This window comes from Alosa pseudoharengus, unplaced genomic scaffold, assembly GCF_046254945.1.
Source record: "Alosa pseudoharengus isolate Yale_2024_CS ecotype anadromous, Long Island Sound unplaced genomic scaffold, YU_APseudo_1.1 YU_APseudo_1.1_scf_16, whole genome shotgun sequence".
Lineage (NCBI taxonomy): Eukaryota > Metazoa > Chordata > Actinopteri > Clupeiformes > Clupeidae > Alosa > Alosa pseudoharengus.
In genome coordinates this window covers 6,038,475-6,059,206 of record NW_027468630.1, presented here as the reverse complement: position 1 = coordinate 6,059,206, position 20,732 = coordinate 6,038,475, and the positions used below count along the sequence as shown (strand labels likewise).

At 41.0% G+C, this 20,732-nt stretch overlaps 1 protein-coding gene across 1 annotated transcript in view; it reads left to right on the top strand.

Moving 5' to 3' along the window:
* Positions 1-18,360: 18,360 nt before the first annotated feature.
* LOC143125419 (uncharacterized) overlaps positions 18,361-20,732 on the top strand; it is an 80,718-nt gene continuing 78,346 nt past the window's right edge. Inside the window, exon 1 of the mRNA XM_076286870.1 lies at positions 18,361-18,436. Within this exon, the coding sequence (XP_076142985.1) occupies positions 18,376-18,436 (61 nt within the window). The 5' untranslated portion in view covers positions 18,361-18,375. The remainder of the gene's footprint in view (positions 18,437-20,732) is intronic.

Below are 20,732 nucleotides of genomic sequence, written 5' to 3'. Positions count from 1 at the left end.
CAGGCCCATGAGGATTTCTAAGGATAAAGGACAGGATATGACGGCTTTGCTTTCAGTAGAGATAGCCTAATTGTTTTCTTCTGTTGTTGATGACTTTGCATGACCTCCTATGACCTTGCCTTCCCTTCTAGAGTGATTTTGTGGTGGGAAAGGCATAGTGTGGCCTAATGCGTTTATTTATCCAAAAGGGTAGTACAACGATTCGCCTGGCACAAACACACATAATTTTGTCTGTAAACGATGAAATCAAGCAAGTCAGGTTTATTTGTGCATTTATTAGCTTGTTTAGGTTCAACATATTTGGTTACAATATTCCTGACTGAAAAGAGTAAACAAACTAATTGGACTGCACAGATATTTGCATTACTGGTGTGTGGGGCTGAACATGTTGCAGATTTTTATGGGAATAGTTTTCATGTTTTCGAACAGAAAGGACAAATGTTTTTTAAAGCTTAGATGATGATGATGATAGTAATAATAATAATAATAATAATAATAATAATAATAATAATAATAATATGCTGTAATCTATGTGTACCTTTTCAGTCCATTAATTAGGAATGGGATTGAATTTGGACATCCAATGGATTCTTAAAAAGTGTTTCCAGAGAGTGCTGTTAAAATGACACAATAGACTATTAGTGTTTCACTCAAAATTGTTGTTTTCTTTTGCAAAAACCCAACAGCAAATGGTTTGCGTTCTTATTATTTTCCATCTTTAAATGTTCTCACAATTACACAAAATTCTCACAAAATGTTCTCACAATTACAGCTGTTTTTCTGTATATTTGGCTATATTTGTGCACCCTCTTGTGGTATGATTCAGATGCTCAGCTAAACACAGTAGACCCAATAACTTCAAATCTAGGTCATAGTATAAAGCAAGCAACTATTTGCAACAAGCTCAGCATGTTCAAGTCTACAGCAAATTATTGGGGTAAAAATGTAATTCCAATGGTCAGCTTAACCCCCCCCCCCCTTTGCGTCTCTCTCTCTCTCTCTCTCTCTCTCTCTCTCTCTTTCTCACACACACACAGACACATCAATAATAAGGTTTATAGCCTGTTTGTTTGCGTAGTGTGCATAATGAAATAAATAAAAACAACCAAATCATCATTTTCAGTGCTATCAGCAAAATATCACTTAAGCTTGTGCAGAAAATTTCAGTCATGACCTCATACACCCTCAGACCAAAGTAAAATGTCACACTGCGACAATTTGTTGAGAAAGACCTAAATGAACCTTGGTTCTCAAACTACCAGAAAAGCAAAGTTCATTCAGGAAGTTTTTATATGCACAGTATGAAACAAGGGCAAGAGTGTTAACACAGACAATATGCAGGACCACAATGACTTTTGCTCAGAGTAGAAATGTTCTATTTCAAATTGATTCGTCCAGAGACGGTTCAACTTGATAGAGGTTTGACTTGATGCTCTTTGGGTTTGTGTTTGTGTTTGTGTTTGTTGTTTGTGTTTGTGTTTGTGTTTGTTGTTTGTGTTTGTGTTTGTTGTTTGTGTTGAGGGTCCATGCAGGCCAGTAGTTCACTCTAGGGTAATTTCATAATCAGGATGTGCGCTTGACATTTTTCTCACACAGGCCTGTGTACCCCTAAATATGTCATAATATTCCAACAATATGTTATTATTAATGGCTAGACTTAGGAGCACCTTGACAACTGGAAAAAAGAACGGTAAAAATACAATTTATTGGGTGTTGTAAGTAAAGGTAAAAATTCCGTCCAACAGAAATTTGACATTAGTCTTAGAAAGAGCTCAACAGACTGACCCCATTTGGCAGAGGCTATACCTTTGCTATACTTCATACCAAGCAACAACCTCCCAACAACATGCCCAGAACCAATTTGAACATCAGAAGCATGTTTGTTTCTGGGAAATCACCCTAAACTTAACCACCAACGTTTTCCGCCAAACGCTGTCCACTCCAGCACATGAGAATATGCAATGTGAATTCCACATATGTGGAAATAAATTACCTTTGTTTCTGATGTCTACTCTAACACATTTCAAGTGTAGTGTTAGGATTGTGGTAAATCATACATTTTCAGAATAAAGTTATCTTGTGTAATGCTATCATGCAGTTAACAAGCATATTTTACCAGGTGGTGCTATATACTAGCCTGGCCACGCCCACCTTTCTCCTTTCAGGGAGATACTAGTCTGGAACACCATAGTTCAGTTTCCGTCAAACAAAAAATATATCAGGCCAATCAACAATGAGAGGGGATGACAAAATCTAAACTTACTGTGGTAAATGGTAGAAGCAATGCCTACAAAACTGCAAACATCAAAAATTGTAATTGGAAAAATACAGAAAAATGTATTTAAACCAAAAGTAAGCTAGCATGCATTGTTTCCTGACTGCCTATTCTATTTATAGTTTGTAAAGTTTAGGTGACTCTGATCAATGTGATCGACCAATGATTTCAAAGTTAATGACATTTCTATGCCCGTCACCGTGTTAGCATTGTAAAGGATTCCCAATCATGAGTGACCTGACCAATCACTCATGAATGAATTTGGCTTACCAGGCATTTATACCCCTCAAGAGATTAGATTAAACAGTCATGTTTTCATATCATAAGACCCTTACGTTGGTGCCACCTTATCTCTGTCCCTTTTAGTCATTTGTTCATATTTGGAGGGATTTTTCTTCTTTAGATTCCGCACATACACTGCCCTGTCTGCTTTAACCATGGGGTTTTGTCATGAAATTCACAGGTGATTTTGGTTTTGATCGATCCCATCGACACTCAGGTTTTTAGTCAATGCAAAGGCTCACTTGAAACTGAAACCCATTTGATTCTATTTATCACCTTCTTTACCTTCAGAGGGTGAAGCACAGTTGATTGAAATTACAATTGTGATTACAAATGCAATTAAAATAGCATAATTATGCACCTGTGAAAACATGCACATTGATACAATATGATCCAAAAAAGTGTTTAAGACAAACAGTGTCAGCATTTTACCATTTTAGAAGTAAAATATTAATTATCTGTGTGTTTAGACAAAGAAACATAATGTCCACTCCAAATGTTTGACAGTCCATCAGACACAGCTCAATCAAGATATCAAAGATATATCCAAATTTAAAAGTGGTATAGCTATTCAGCGCAAAACAAATTACCGGTACACAAGAATATTTATAAAAATGGGTGGACAGACTGTGTACTACCCATAAGTAAGATGCTTAAGTAAGATACCCATAAATAAGATTAAAATGCTTCAGATTGGATATTTACGCATGTAGACAGACAATCTTTGATTTTCCCAATATCATCCCTTCTTGAGTGTTTTTCCTAAAGTTATCCATGTGCATATGCCTTGAAACAACTTTTATATCCTTCTACAGACATATATTGAATGTGTAAAACCCCCAAAATTAAATTTTTAGGTGGTTTAATTTTTGACCCTTTTGAAACAAAGCGCACACCCTGATTGTGAAATTACCCTCAACACCTGCTGGATAGCGGTAGCGAACAGATCCAGCTAGTTTTTAACCACTAGAGGGCAATTTGATGAGATTATGCGCACCGCTTTGGACAGATAGGCTACATGAATTGTTTACATATAAAAGCCCACATAAAACATTAGCCACGTTATGTTCTAATGTGATATCCAACCCATCCCATTCGTTAGCCTATTTACTGGATAGACACACAACAGGTGCACGAATCTCATAGCCTACCTAAATGACTAAAAATCGTGACCCAAAGGTGACCAAAAAATGCCTAGGCCTATAAAAAAAAAAACAGTAATCGATGTTCGATGTTTAGGCTAATTGATGGCCATATCCTAATAGTATAGGTCTATGGGCAAGCAGATCACGTTACAACATGGGGCAAATAAGGCACATCAGGTCAAACGGAAACGCCAATGCAGACCGACTTATGATAAATGCCACATTCATGCCCAGACAGTATATTTTCTAGACCTACGCTACAGTGTTCATGCTAAGCACAATAAGTGAGGCAAGTGATGACATCATTCACAGGATGGGAAAGATGATTTGTTCTGTCCTTTGACAAAGGAAAAGGTTGCTGTCAAAGTTGTGAGATTCCTCAGATTGGTCGCTAAATGTGAAAGAGAGGAGGCAGGTGAAAAAGTTGCTAAATCTTGCAACATGTCCCAATGAACGTCCATAAATTGTGGCGTGTTTGCCTACATGCAAGATGGTTTTGCAACTTCACATCATGGAATCTGAATGGTAGCCTAGCCTACTAAAAAAACAGATTTTAACATAGCCCGTTGTAAATCTTTGACTACTTAAAATGTTTATTATTATTGTTATTATTATTATTATTATTATTATTATCATTATTATTATTATTATTATTATTAGGCCTATTCTTATTTAAGAAGCTGTGTCATTGATGCATTTTAAAATACCCCCTCTGCACAAAAATGCATTGGGCTCCTCAAAAATAGCCTACATGGCACACCTCACTCATGCCACGAGTTGTGTCAAATTAGGCTCGACGTCACCGGTTGTGAACCACGGGTAGTAGACTACAGTGAAAGTGGGTATTGAATGGGTGCTTGTGATGTAGCGCTACGTCAAAAGGCTTTAAGTACCAGCACTGCACGCGCTCGATGAAGAAGTGGAGAGACGCCCGTGGATACACATGAATGAACTACAAACGCGGGGAACTGAGGACATGAAAGAACAGAGTTAAAATCCGGATGTGAAACAGAAAAAAAAAAAGATTGCAGACCATTTCTCTGGATGCATCTGAGTTACGGTAAGCACGGTCCTATCACCGCTGCCTTGTAGAAGTATATTTACTTAACGTTAATTGCATGCTCATGTGGGAACTCTCCCCTCAGTCATGTCGCTGCACGGGATGTCATTTGTTTCTTTGCATGCATCTCTGTTTTGGAATATATCTGAAAGATAACTTGTGAAACTTTGCTGTTGTCATAGCTTGTTGTTGCAGCAGGTCTGCCAATAGCTTGCTGATACAATTGCATTAATGCTATGCTATCGGAATATTGCTGAGGTGAAAGGCAACCTATAGGTCATGAGGAATACCAGATTAAGGCATGGGTAACATTTTGATCGTGTAGCCTCCGGTTTTGTTTGTGCACTCATTCCAGTGGTTTATTCAGTTCAGTTTATGTTTGAAGTAGTTTGGGCACAGGCGTGCTTTGCTTTACACAAAAACGTCCCTTTAGTGAGAAAAATGAAAGAAATGATAAATGATGACAGAATTCTACCATGCAGAATGCGTGGGTTTAATTGGTTGTGTTTAAATGGAAGCATGTGATGCAGGAGGCTGATGTTTGGAAAGAGCTGTAAAACAGAATGTCACATTTTGAATTATCTGCCAAAGGGGTGATGTTTTGAAAGTTGACAGAAAACAGTCTAAACCAACACCTGGCATGTCTGTGTGTGCACCGAGTGGTTGTGGTTTGATTAACCTGTCAAAAAGAATTGGGACATTACAGTCTGCCAGTCTTTCTCAGTTGTCAAGACAAGGTAGTCTACTGCTGGATCTGTCTGTGGTGGCCCATTATTGCATTGTCCACTAGAAGGCGTATTGAAAAGTGCCTAGTTTCGTCAGAGCTCCCATATTCCTAATTCTATACTCTTCATATTAATCTGAAATATCATCTGATTATCTGAAGGCTACCATCACAAAATGTAAGTGTGGTTTCAGTTTCTTTCTTCAGTGTCCTTATCATTTGAACATTTTAATGCAATTCATATTTGAATATTAATCAATTAATACAATACCACTACCACCATCACCAACAATAACAACAAGAGTAAATAAGACCAATCACCGTTAAAAAATTAAATAAATAAATAATAATAATAATAATAATAATAATAATAATATATATATATGTATATACACTAGTATGTTAGATGAGATGAGATGATGTGTAGTTAACATTTTACAGGCATTTCTTGCATGGAGGAGCACATCAAGTCTGCCTCCTATTCACATTGAGCTATCCAAATACAGTAAAAAGCTTTATTAGAAATGGAAGCTTTTAGTCTAATTCAAGCCACAAGCAAGGCCTGAGACCTGCCCCTGTTGCCTTCCTTTTCTCTGTTCTCTCCAGCCATTCACTTGTATTATCATTTGTCACACTGAGGAGAAAATATCAAGATTTCCATTTTTTTCTGTGTTCCATGTTTCATGAAGCGTTCCCCTTTAATTTGTCTTAAAGAGTTATCCATGTTGGGGATTTGCGGATAGGATGGGGATAAGTCCAGTGTGCTCCATGTTATGACATCTGGTGGTTAAGGGGTATGTTTTTGTGAAACAGTGTTTTTGCTATGTTTTAATGAAGCAGACATGCCGTTTGTGCAGCTTTCAAGGCCTCTGAAACCAACCAGCTGCTGTGCTGCATGATCAATACCTTTGATTAGGGCTGATCAATGAAGACGTACGCACTGTTAGGCTGTTGACAGGCACTGCATGTCTGAGTAGATTCATGTATATGCTCTCCTTGATTACATTACCAATCAAAGGGGTGCTAGTTTTCACCACATTGTATGTGCATATTTTTCATTGTTTACACTTTGTTATTACATACAATTTACATCTTACATGCTTAAATGCTTAGCCATGCTTGACTGCAATGAAAATATAGCTATATTCTCTAAGTATGATGCTGATTTATTTATCTTCTTGGGTAAAATGCTCAAAGAAATTCATGCAGACTCCTTTGAAACTAAGTCAAAAGGCATGGTGTGAACTTAAAGTGTGAGTTGAGGTTTCAAATGCTTTATATGAATTATAGATTTTGGAGTTGTTTTTGTTTGGGCGGGGATTGGGCAATGCCTTCTCCAGGTCTGTGTTGGTTTGAAGTAAACAACGCTCCCACTGAACTCAAATGCCTGTGCTGACAGAGAGCAGAGAAGCCATTAGGGCCAAGAGCCCTGGGCAGCGGCCGCCTCATTCAATGCCAGACAAAGACAGAGGAACGGAGAAGAAAGAGAAGCATAAAAGATTGAAGTGGTGCCGTTGGGCTTCTCAGGAAGTAGTTTTAGCACAGGACGGTGCTTTCCTCAGGACTTGTGGGGATACAGATAAACACACACATAAACTAGCATGCACGCACACATGTGCACATCGCAATCACACACACACACACACACACACATGCAGTACACGCTGCACCGACATGCATATACACAGTCCAAACAGGTTTATACATACCACTTGCAATACCTCCCCCCACACACACATTCACACACACAGATAAATGCATACTACATCATGAATAATTGAGTATGACATCATGCTGACATCATGCTCAAAGCAATCATCATGACAATATCTGAGCAAAGGACAATTTATCAAACTACGGTGTAAAGGTATGACATGACTGAGTGTGACAAAAGAATATTTGCAGTGCCTATAAAAAGGGAAAGAAACATAAATATTCTTTCTCTCTCTCATAGACACACACACACGCAAACACACACACACACACACTCACTCACACACACAGACATACACATGATTTTTCTCTGGGCAGAGTTTGTCAATTTTGGCATCCCTGTCGCAAGGCAGAGACCCTGTCTGCACTCTGAGCCAATCATATCACAGGGCAGGTGCGTGCTGGGAAGGCTTTTATATTCCAGGAGCGATGTGACCTGGCTCAGGACACTCTCCAGATATTAGCAGAGAGGAGTCCTCCTCTTTGTGTCTGCTCACAGGAGCATAATTCCCCACAATGGGGACGGCCGGCTTACCCTCTGAGGAAGCTTCATTAGTGCCAGCCAGTTGTCCTGAATGGAGAAATGGACGAGGGCCCAGGGGGCAGCAGAGATAGGGTCATCTTCGGTAGATCACCAGGAGATACTCTTGCTTTCGTGTGTGTGTTCCTTAACCCTTGGACTGGAGAGTAGAACCTAAAACATGTCTTCCAATAGGGCTAATAGGCATAGACATTATTTTTAATAGGGCTAATAGGCATAGACATTATTTCTCTGTCAGGAATGACAAGAGGTCTGCTCCCAGAATTAATGTGCATTGTAACGTTTAAAAGAACATACAGAAATACAAGATTAAAAGGAAGAAAGAAAGACACTGAATAAATAAGAGGGTACAGTTAATAGATGAAAGTACAGTAGATTGTATCACTAAAGATGGCAGTGATTTTAATTTCAACAAAATACTTCTGTAAAGATAAAACATTTTGTTGGTTTCATATTGTCATATTTGTCATATTTTCCATGCAACAATTTACAATTTACTGAAAAAAAGGCTTTTGCTTCATATTACTTGGACAATTGCTGACAACAGGCATCATTTCATTTTGACGCACACATCACAATCACACACACACACACATGCACATACAATACACACTGCACTGACATCCATTCACAGTCCAAACAGGTTCATACAGTTTCTCCATTTGCCTCTGCTATAGCTCTAATTCACAATGGTGTGGAGTGTAGAAGGCATCTTCTGTTGCTCTTTAAATCCAACATGATCCACTATAACAGCAGTTTTTATTATATTCTTTTACATATAAAATAGCTGTGATAAATGAGCCATGAATGCAGTCGGCTCTCTTAGTTTTATTCAGTATTTCAACCAATTTATCTTTTCTGTGCAAAAGTAGTTTTCTTTCCAAATCTCTTCTCTCCAAGATCATTTGCTGTTTAACGGTAGTTTAATGGTTGTTTCCTCTATGATGCCAATCAAGCTAATGCCAAGTTTTGGTTACTCTGGCAGATCTTTTTTGTTCAGGGTTCTTGGACTTTCCTTTTAAGTTTGACATGTGATGTTTACCTCATTAAATTGTTATTATTACACTAGTCCAGTGCAAAGCTTTCTGTATGAAGTGTGTAGGATATATATATTGCTTGAGTGAAAAAGGGTGTGACAGAAGGCTGCTATTTCTCCGGAATCAGTCAGTTACTGGTGCCTTTAGGTCAGAATCGTCAGTCATAAATGTTTGTCACAAGTGTATGTGAGTCTTATTTTTTCACTGCACTTTAAAGGTCAAGAGACCAGGAATTTGTGAAGTGTCAGCTTTCCTTGACAGCTCAGAGTACTTGTCGTATGACGTCTTTGGCCACTGGAGGAAATCAATTTGGATGTGATGTTGAATAGGCCAACAGAATGTGTGTGTGTCTTGCCTTTGTTTGAGAAGCAGACTGCACTCTATTTATATTAGAGACAGTAGACAATACTGTGGGTGATATTTGGAGTGACTAACTAGACATACATTATGATACTCTGTGATAACGATTGGTCATGCATAAGATAATTTACTGGTGTGTGGTTACAGCTAGATTCAGTTGAGCAACAATTTCTAAACAATCAATGTGGCTGAATTTGTGTCTCACAACGTTATATTGTTTCTGGCAGCATTCTGTTCTGTGTAACTGGATTTACCTCAAAGCGTATCCTAATGTAGGAGAGTTGCAGATATTTTTTCATAGAGCATAGCCCTGCATGCAATGGTTCTGTAAAAAGGAAAAGAGGCCATTGAAATGTGAAGATTAGCAACACAGGCAGTGCGTCTACCTAAGTTAAGAATGTGTTGGAGCTGAAGTTTGGATAAATTGCACCTGTGTTGGGTTCACTTCTCTCTCTTCAGAGCCCTTCTCTGGGCTCTCTCCATGATGTGTGAGAGAGGGAGAGAAAGTGAGAGTGTGCTCTCCGATAAGCCTCCACTCCTTCGTCTCCCCTCGTCTCTCATTAGATGCTCCATCCATCCTGCCCGGCTTCTTTTAAATGGCAGGTATGAGTCACTGGGGAATCCTGTGACTTTTTACTGATAATGCTGCTGTGCAGTCTTAAATCTTTGCTGTCTGCGAGCGAGCGATGGACGACTCCCCACTTCTTTTCACCAACAGCAGCTCTGCAAATGCTTTAAAATATGCTCCTTTGACGCCACATGAGGTAATCTGCATGAAGATGCAGTAGTTGTGACTGACACCCACTCAAAACACCCGTTTCGAAAGAGAGTGTCTGATTTTCTTTTTGTCGTTAGGCAAATTTGTGTGGCCCTGTTTTGCCTGTCTCCAGCTTAGAACAAAAATATTGAGTCTGCTCAGCTGTCATTGCCAACCTCATCCGCTCATAATCAGGTAAGTGATAGCAGCTCGTGGATGACACGCCACTGGCGGCCCGGTCCATTTTGCTCAAAGCTTTTCGCCTTGCCAATTCTGTCTGACACGATTGACCATAGGGTGTGAGCTAAAGTGTGGAAACAGAGGGGGGAATCAATTTCTCGCAAATTGTGCTTTCTGTCTTCCTTCAACGATGAAGGTTTCCTCCCTCCCTCTGAAACAGTCCGCAGAGGAAAGGAGAGGACTCTGGTGTGATAGGTCTTGAACCCAACTACCTTCCCTGATGAATAAATACTGGTTTTTGTAGTTTTCAGTGAAACTCCGCACATAGCTGTCCATTGTTGGTGTACAGCTAAACTGCTGGAGCACACTTTCAACAGCACTAAAAGTGTGATAAAACAGCATATGAAGTGTCAGTAAACACATTCAAAACCAGGTTTGACAGTATAAATGTTTTATTCACTGTGAGACCATTTATTTTATTAAAGTTGTATGACTTGCAGACTAGGCTGACTCAAGGAGTGAATTGGCTATAAGCTTTTTGGTATGCAGACAGGAGCTTTTTCCACAGAGACTTTCGCTGATGCAATCTTCCCCTTCACAGTTTCGAGGTATCCTGCTCTGTTTTATGTCGAGTCCCCAGACTATTTGGTGCTGTGACCTTTTATCAACGCTTACGTTCTATGCAGTAAATGCAGAGAACTTCAGTCACTTTATTTCTGGGTCAGTGAAGGATCATAAAGTGAAAGTGTCCGAAAACAGCTCATGTCTTGCTGTCTGGGTTCAATTTTAGAGCGGTTAAAGTACCTCAGAGATGATGAAGGCAACTACCATGCTCCATAGTGGGGTACGTGTAGTCGTAGAGGGAGACAGAAAGTGAGGTGAGAAGTTTAAAAGAAAGAAATAAAATTTAGATGAAGGAAGAATACAGTGCTGATATTTACCTGAATTTGTCCAAGTTTCTCTGAACCAGAAAGTAAATCGGGAAGAGCCAGCTGTGGGTGAGTGTTGATAGTCCAAAATGGGGGCTCCTGACTAAGACAAAAGGAATCTCTGAAAATAGATAAGCAACTTCTGAAATATCTGTATGCGACAGCTGGAACAGGCCAGTTGGGAATAAAAAAAGCATATAAATATAAATATAGCAGTCATATTAGTCATATTGCCAAAAAGCAAGCGAATTTGTATGGAACCGTTGGAGGGTAAACTAAATCTGATGGTGACCTTGTTCTGTTTCTTTGTTTAGTACTTTGTATCATTCTTGGATATCTGTCCCACCTCCATTCTTTTTCTCAGACCCTCCCTCTCACTGTGTACTGTGCTGAAAGGCTTTTAAGATATCCCCACTGAAAACCACATACCGGCACACACACACACACACACACACACACACACACACACACACACGCATAACACATACATATACACATACACACGTGCGAAAGAGAGTTAGACGTGTTAGATGTGTTATGCGCTCGTGCACACACACACACACAAACACACACACACACACACACACACAAATACACGTGCGAAAGAGAGTTAGATGTGTTAGATGTGTTATGCGCTTGTGCATACACACACACACACACACACACACACACATACACACACAAAGTCTAGTGTTGAAGTACCTGTGGAAAGGGGAAACTGTGCAAAATAAATGGCCACAGAGGTGCTACTAATTAGCTGTAATTTTTCTGGCGGATTAGCAGAGGCAGCGTGTTATCCCCACATTACATTGGGCCTCACGCAGGCTCTAATTGGCTACTGTGAGGAGGTGAAGGTGAAGCCTGAGAGAGGTGGAGAAGTTGCACTTCACCGGATTTTTTATTGCGTCATTTTCATTCTTCTTGATCAGTGTCTTCATCGCCAATGTGATCATCACTGGCTGTTTATTTTTTTGTTTACCGGTACTTCCTTTCTCCATTAATTCAGTGACATTCTTGTGTCTGATGGCATCCCTTTCTACTTTCCCCCTCTGCCTTGTAATTCTTACTACTTACTGTAATAGTAAGTAGCAGGGATGTAGTGGAGGCTAAACGCAACACAGTTTATCCATCTCTTATTAGAGTTTATCCACCTCTCAAAAGTGTTTATTCACCAATTGCAACTTTTAAAATTCAAAAATCACACTGTATTATCCACATTCACAATATGTTCACTCATCAACACTGTAAGAACCATTTAATACCACTGGTATTGTTGTAAACATTGGACAATAACCTCCACCATCACCAAACATGTTCTGAATGCCTTTTTGAAAAATCCGATACCGCGTGGCGCAATCCACCTCACCGTGATCACAGAATTCATAGTTTACCCACCTCTTATTTTACCACTACATCCCTGGTAAGTAGTAATAAGTGAAGGAAGAATCCAGCAGCTGGAATCCATATTGTAGACAGTATAGATTTTGTAGATCGAGTGTAACATTTATCACCCCCAATAACGTTAGATGTCCATTCTCTTCAGTGATGTATTTCTCTCAATCCCTCTCTAGTCCTCATACCCATCATTTGTTCCCCTTCTCTTGGTCTCAACTGTTTCTTCTCATCGGTTTTCTAGTTGAATACCGTTCATCCAAAGAGGGGCTGTCAGTGAGGGGTCCCACAAGGTCAGATTAAGGATGTACTGGGAAGAACAGTACCTGCTAGCATGGACCATAGGGCTAGTGATAAGGCAGATAGAGATAGTAAAAATGTAATGTACTCTCGTCCTCCAATGCGGTGACTCACCAGGCTTTGTCTCTGTACTACTGTACGTACAGTATGTCAGATATCTTATATACCAATGGATCAGAGCTAACCAGAGCCCTAATCAATGTTAGGATTGAGTTAAACAGATTATTTTACAATGCTGCTCAAAGGAAATACTCAACACATCACCAGCCACTGAAAGCTATGGGCGCTTTGCCCTGAAGCTCAGGTGATAAATGCATTCACATTTACGAGATTGAGTGTAACCTTGAAAGCCCAAACAGTCAATGTGTGTCTGCAGCCAAGAATAGTTTGTTTGGGTGAGAATTTAGAGATGTGTTGACCTCATGCACCCATACGTGAGTATTTTTTTTTAGTGTGTGTTTGTGTGTGAGAGAGAGAGGGAGAGTCAGAGAGAGAGAAAGAGAGAGAGCTCATGTGTCCATACACCAATACAGAGTCTCAGGGAATAGACTTTAAAGAGAAAGTAATCCAGGTTATTTAACATTTTAGTCATTGCAACGCAATAGTCAAACAGACTCATCAGTTTGGAGTGTGTGTTTGTGTGCGTGTGTGTGTGTGTGTGTGTGTGTGTGTGTGTGTGTGTGTGCGCGTGCAAGAAACCCCATAACTCCCAGCGTTGATATGAGGGTGAGTAAGTCATGATTGCTTGTTTATCGTGTTACAGCCTGGAGGCAGCAGTAGGAGTCCAACACAATTTAAACAACAACAAACAACTTTTCTGGCACCGTTGTACCCATCCGAGCCATCCTGTCTCCTCCTTTCATTGACTATCTGAATGCTCTCGGAGAGGTCATTTAATCAGACGTGATATGGTAAAGAGGTTTTCGAGAGGCCCCGGCTCGTCGATAAAGTGCTTGATCTCCGTGACTGATCAGGCCCATCTGTCCATCGGCGCTCTGCTCCCGGTCAGAGACGGTATTGATCTGGGTGATGTGTACTGAGTGGACGGTGGCGAAGGGTTTGCTGCTGGGATGGCACAGGGATGGGGAGGGAATGTGAGGGTTCAAGGAGAGGCTCTATTACCCTCTAACGGTACACTGCTGTTCTCTGGGGGGGGGGGGGGGGGGCATAAGGGAGGGTTGAGGGTTGCCTATGCTCATTGGGCATGTGTGTGCCGTGCTGTTTGTGTATTATGTGTGCACACATGTTGTGTATGTGTGTGTGTGTGTTGTGTGGTGTTGTATGTAGGGATGCAACGGTATACGGTATATTTTTAAACACCAAACGATATGCCCCCATGGTTCGATGGCAGAAGTGAACCGCGATAAGTCGGTGGATATGTCATTAATGATTTGCAAACGTTTACATTCACAAAACACCTCAGAGAACCCTGCTAATGTAGCAAAGCACCGATAGGTTGATGCGCTTTGTATGCAAATTAGTTTGACAAACAACAGCTGACTGCTCCAACGTGAATGGACTGAGCTTAGTGAGAGACAGAGAGACACTAATTTTAAAAAGGTGCCGCCGTCTGTCATCCACTATACAGTAAGGGAATATTTAGAATTTCAGTACAAACTGAAGACCATAAAGTTTAAACAAAAAAAGCAGGCTAGGAACAGCCCACAAGTATTAGGCCTACTTTGCTAATGCAGGAAACTGGAGCGGGCGCTTCTAAGTTTAACGTGATGTAGCCTATCGCCGGATTCGTTGCTAGTAGCCTGCAATGAGAATCTGTTTCCCTCACTGTCGCTTGTCAATAACAATTTGCGATTAAAATATACAAAATAAACGTTCACTGCCAAGACACGTCTTTCAAATGTATTTAAAGTGAAACTGGGAAGTTTAATGCATAGGAAGTTTTATAGCACCAAAAAAATATCTCCCAGATAGTACAATAATAAGAAAAGCTGGAGATTCACATTGGCGGGCGTATTTGGTTACTGCCTCGGGATTACGCCACAATGTAAAAAACATTACAATGTCATTGGCTACGCAGAGACAGTTTTATTCAACAATATCAGTAATGTCCCTGCATGCACATTTAGGCAGCAACACAACTTTTAAATTCTATGAAACTCGGGACCGGAAAATTATTTCTCTTTCGCTATTGACTACAGTTCATCATTTTTCCAAATGGCAAACGGAAGGGGTGGGACTTCGGCTGAGTGAAATTTAGAATAAATTGACACAGGGGTGCCCCAGCTCTCTCCACTCTATCGAAACCGTATTGTTATCGTGGCCCACAAACCGTGATACATACCGAACCGTGGGCACACTGTACCGTTGCATCCCTAGTTGTATGTAGAACCTATGTTTTTTTGGAAAAAAGTTTAAACTTTTCGGGCATTTGTGGTCCCTGACTGAAAAAGTGATTGTTATGCTAGGAAATATACTTCGGTTATGGAAATCCTCTGCATGTTCATTGGAAGGGGTTGCTGAGAAAATGAAGAGAGAATGGGTCTGATTGAAATGGCACTTAAACATCACAGACATTGTAGACGCCTGTGTAATAGTGTGTGGGATGTGTTTATGCACTGGCTGTAAAGTTTAAAGAGCTTCTTGGACATATTGATTAACTTCCCTTTCATGATGAACGGTCGGGCACTTATCGGGTTTTTAAGCCACAAAAAGTGGGTCTGGGATAGAGTGTGTTTGTGTGTGTATGTGTAATCTCTCTCTCTGTCTTGTCTCTGTGTGTGAGAGAGAGAGAGAGAGAGAGAGAGAGAGAGAGAGAGAGAGAGAGAGAGAGAGAGAGAGAGAGAGAGAGAGAGAAACAATAAGGTGTCACAGATGTGTCTATATCTGTGTCCTCATCATGAATATGAACGTCATTTACAGTAGCTTCAGTCATTGTGAAATATGAGTTCAAAGTGGCTATAAGACATGGTGAGGGATGTGTTGAGGTTTGTTTGGTACATCTGCTGAAGCCTCTGTCTGAATTTACCTTTAAGTGTAAACAGTTCAAATACCGTAACATAAATGGTGTGCAATTCTTGTAGAGAGACTGAGATGCACAATTCTAGAGTTTCTACATATGATACTTATATCTGGTGGTCTGTTTGTGTAAATATATATGCCTGATAAACTATGCTACGTCTTTGTATGTAATGGGCTCTCTATCAACCCCCTCCCCCTCTCTCTCTGTAGGGGCAGCATGAAGGCCCTGATTCTGCTGCTTCTGATGGGGTTTCCCTTCAGCACTCTGCCATTGAATCCAGAGGACCCCAACGTCTGCAGTCACTGGGAAAGGTCGGCCAGTTCACCCAGCAGTGCACCAATCCATGCCCCCATCCATCTGAGTTGTCGGTGTCAATGTTGTCTGTTACGGGGAAATTCATGGTCCACCTCTTCATCTCCCTGTCCCACAAACCCATCCATCTACTTGTCAGTCCATGATGTCAGTGGCCTGTAATCTACATCTGTTACCGTACGACGGGGTCGGTTTGTGTTTGTCAATTTGTCCATCCATCCATCCATCCATCCATCCATCCATATGTCCATACCTCTGTCCATCCACTTGCACTGTAATTGACAAAATTGCTGGTTCATTAATAATAATGTTCAATAAATGTTCTTTCCACTGTTTTGAACACTTAATTAACTTACATTTCTATCAAGTCCAGCAGTTCAAAAGTAATAAGGTCTTTGATTGATTTCAATCGAGATGCTATTCTACTAAGTGAAACTTTATCCAACTGTTTTCATTTGTACTGAAACTGAAACATCCCAATCTCCTGTGGCTTTTTTCGAGAATTGGACAGACGCCGCATGAAATATTGCTGAGCACAAAACAAGTCCAGTCTCCATATTTTGGAGAGGGGAGAGATCAGTCCCTGTCTCAGCAGAGGTGAAGACTAAGGGGAGCACAGAGATCATATCTCTCTTTCTCTGGAACCCACTCCTTTCGCTTGCTTCCTCTCCCAACTCTCCACGACTTTATCTTTCTCTGGCTCTCCTGAGAGGGAAGAGACTGTATCTCCCTCTTCCTCTGCCTCTGCCTCTTCCTCTGCCTCGCTGTAGAAAGGTGGAGCATTGATTTTCCCATGTGCTTGCAAAGGCTGTCTCTGAATTACCCACACACGATTGATCAGTGAGCTCGCTGCCCGTTCGATAACAACAACTACCTGTATCGCCGAAATGATTATGTTTTACGGGGAAACATCCGTTATGACAAATACTTTGGGATGTTTTTCCTTTTCTCATTAGACAAGGCCTGTGGGAGATCTCCCCAACTTGGTCCTGTGTAATGGAAACCTTGAGTCTATAATTTACAGCAATGCTGTGAAACACAACCCAAAGCTATTTGACTTTGAACTACACTTAAAGGGTAACATCCACTCACTACTTACTCACTACTTAGCTGCGGAGGACAAACTTACAGGTCACAATGTCATTTACTGCAATGATTGAGGATCTCATTTTCATTTCATTGCCGAGAGAGTAAACATACAGTACCAGCACAATTAACAGTATGGATATATTTCTCTTGTTTTTTTGTTTGTTTTTCATTCAAATTCAATACTAAAATGTCACATGTTTGGCCCCTGGCTTTACTCTTCCTCCTGTTTGTCCTTCTATATCTCTTCACCCAGTTATGCTGTCACTGTGCAGGAGTCCTACGCACACCCATTCAATCAGATCTACTACACCAGGTGCACTGACATCCTCAACTGGTTCAAATGCACCAAGCACAGGTGAGGGTCTTCTCATGTTGTGGTTTTGGGTGTCTGCTCTGTTGGTGCTCTTGTGGTCCACTCTGTATCTTATCTTTTTGTCTTAGAGAAGGATCCCAGTAAGAATTAAAATTACATTTTGTGTGTGTGTGTGTGTGTGTGTGTGTGTGTGTGCGCATGCGTGTGCGTGTGTGTGTGTGTGCATGCGTGTGTGTGTGTGCATGTGTGTGTGTGTGTGTGCGTGTGTGTGTATGCGTGCACATAATATGCTCGTTTTTTCTTGTGTTGTGTTTTCAGTCTTCAGACTTGTTTGGGCCATTGCATGTTGGACTCTCATCTTACGGAAATGAGCTATGATAGAGCCATTAGATTTTACAGTTCCATGGTTTTATTACACTCACTTCAAGTGCCCCACACACTAAACATCTCCCCTCAGTGCACCACTCCATGTCCTTGAATCTGAAGGCATGCATCCTCATTCCATTTCAGTCTCTAAGGTAGTATTTTACCTCAGAGAAATTTGCATCTGAAGCAGCACTTTCTTGCCAATTCTTATGGCCTCTCCTGCCAAGGTCTTTAGGCAGGTGGGTATTGGGATGAGGTGCCCTCCCCGTCTTTCTTCTGTGCTCTTGTTTGAAGCACACTGTGCAACTTCATTCACTACGTATATAGCTGATATCTTTGAAACACAATATAAGCTTAGCAAGGAGACAAGAAGAAGTGGGAGATAGTGTAAAACAGTATGCAGATGTAGAACGCACTAACAGACTGAATAAAATGCATCAATTAAGACACAGACAGAGAGAAATGAGGACAAAAGGAAATGAAGGAATGCGCTTGGATGCTTATGTACTACTACCTTTAACTGTATGTTGATACTTATCTACTGTGTGTGTGTGTGTGTGTGTGTGTGTGTGTGTTGTAGAATAAGTTACAAAACGGCATATCGGCGGGGCGTGAGAACAATGTACCGGCGGCGCTCTCAATGTTGCCCTGGTTACTATGAGAGTGGAGATCTGTGTGTCCGTAAGTATTGATCCTCTTTGCTGCATATGTATGGGGTTATGTGTGTATTTTGACTAATAAATACACACACACACACACACACACACACACACACACACACACACACACACACACACACACACACACACACACACACACACACATACACACACACACACACATATTATATATATGTAAGCTTAAGCATTGGTAATACAAAATTATAGTACTATGTGTGAGTATGTTTATTTGCAATGTATGGAAGAAGTTGTATCCTGTGTTGCCCTGTGCAACTCCTTATGCATGTAGTGTGTAGGATATGTTGTCATTCTGCTTATCAACATGTATACAGCAGTAAACTGATGCAATTGGCTACACCAGACATGATAGTGGCAAAATTAGACCAGTCTTTTAAAACTATTTTTACGCTCTAACTATTTTGAGTGCAGTATCCAGGGGCCATCTATGCACAAATGACCCTGAAGTTCATTGTGAGAGTCGGTCAAAGTATGTTGAGACTGATGAGACATGAATGAGAAAAAGAAATATGGCGTCATTGACTTCCAGCCCGCCTAGAAATATGGCGTCATTGACTTCCAGCCCGCCTTAGAAATATGGCGTCATTGACTTCCAGCCCGCCTAGAAATATGGCGTCATTGACTTCCAGCCCGCCTTAGAAATATGGCGTCATTGACTTCCAGCCCGCCTTAGAAATATGGCGTCATTGACTTCCAGCCCGCCTTAGAAATATGGCGTCATTGACTTCCAGCCCGCCTAGAAATATGGCGTCATTGACTTCCAGCCCGCCTAGAAATATGGCGTCATTGACTTCCAGCCCGCCTAGAAATATGGCGTCATTGACTTCCAGCCCGCCTAGAAATATGGCGTCATTGACTTCCAGCCCGCCTAGAAATATGGCGTCATTGACTTCCAGCCCGCCTAGAAATATGGCGTCATTGACTTCCAGCCCGCCTAGAAATATGGCGTCATTGACTTCCAGCCGCCTTCTTTACTGTCTTTCACTCTCATTCTCTAGCTCTGTGGCTGTTTTGTTTGAATCTTCTTTAGAACCTTTTCTCTGTTCTACAAGCTGAAATAGTGAAGTTAGTTGTCTCTGTGTGTTCCAAACTAATCCTGTGTGTGTGTGTGTGTGTGTGTGTGTGTGTGTGTGTGTGTGTGTGTGTGTTTGTTTGTTTCTACATATACCACTCAATTTCTTTCCCTTTCCTGTGCCTTCTCAGCAAGTGTGCAGAGAGAGTGTGTGGTGATGCAGTATTGGTTATTCCAGCAGACTATGTGTGTTTTATGGTGGATGAGCAGTTAATGGCTGTCTTCCATTGTCCCCGTCCCCTTTCTTGAAATGTCCTCTTCTCTCCTACCTGCAATGGGTCTCATCTTATATTCATTTCTTATATTTATCTATTTTTACCGTAGCCTACCTCTCTTCCTCTGTCCAGCTTTTAAATGCCATAATGAGTATGATTCAAGATTTAAGATTCTGCTCCCTTTCATTGTAGAAGTCCCATCACCTTGGTGGTGTGATTGTGCCCATGCCGGGCTACTTAACGGAGCTTACATTAAGCAGAATGGCACAATGATGTTATCCGTAATAGCAATGTGACCCCAGCAGTTCAGGGCAGGGCTAGACTGGGACTGCAGCCAGACCCTCAGGATTAATATCTGTTTGTTTTCTCTAAGAGAGTATGGGATGTTTTAGACTCTCAAGGGGCAGTTTGGCTTTCATATTTCTCACCAAGGACACCATCCTTCTGCTGAGAATGTTAATGTCTTCTATCCATTGAAACAGTGCCCTCCACTGGACATTTCTGTTTCCCCAGTTGTTTCATTTGCTCAGCCATTGACCCACAGGAGAGCATGGTTAAAGTCTGTCTGAGCTCTCTGTGAACTGAATATTATTCATTCAGGGAAAGCCACTTGTTATTGAAAGAGTTCAAGTAGAGATTTATGAGAGATGTATCTGTCTAAAGAGAAACATTAACATGCCATGTTTTGGAAACTTACGAGCAGAACAGAAGGCCATGCTGTACTCTCCAGCAGTAGTCCATGCCCCAGGAGGCTTCCCTCTTCAGCCCGTTTCGGAGATGGAAGACAGAGAGATGTAGGCCATGACCACTGCTCTATGTAGAATTCCTCAGAGGTTTGTCTGAGATGTCACCATGCCCAAAGACATGACAGCCAGTGGTGTGAGTGACAGTGGCGCCATAATAAAGCACACTTCTGCGCAATGAATGTGTCTGAGATGCTGAGAGTCTGTGTGTCTGTGTGTGTGTGTGTGTATGTATGTTTGTGTGTGTGT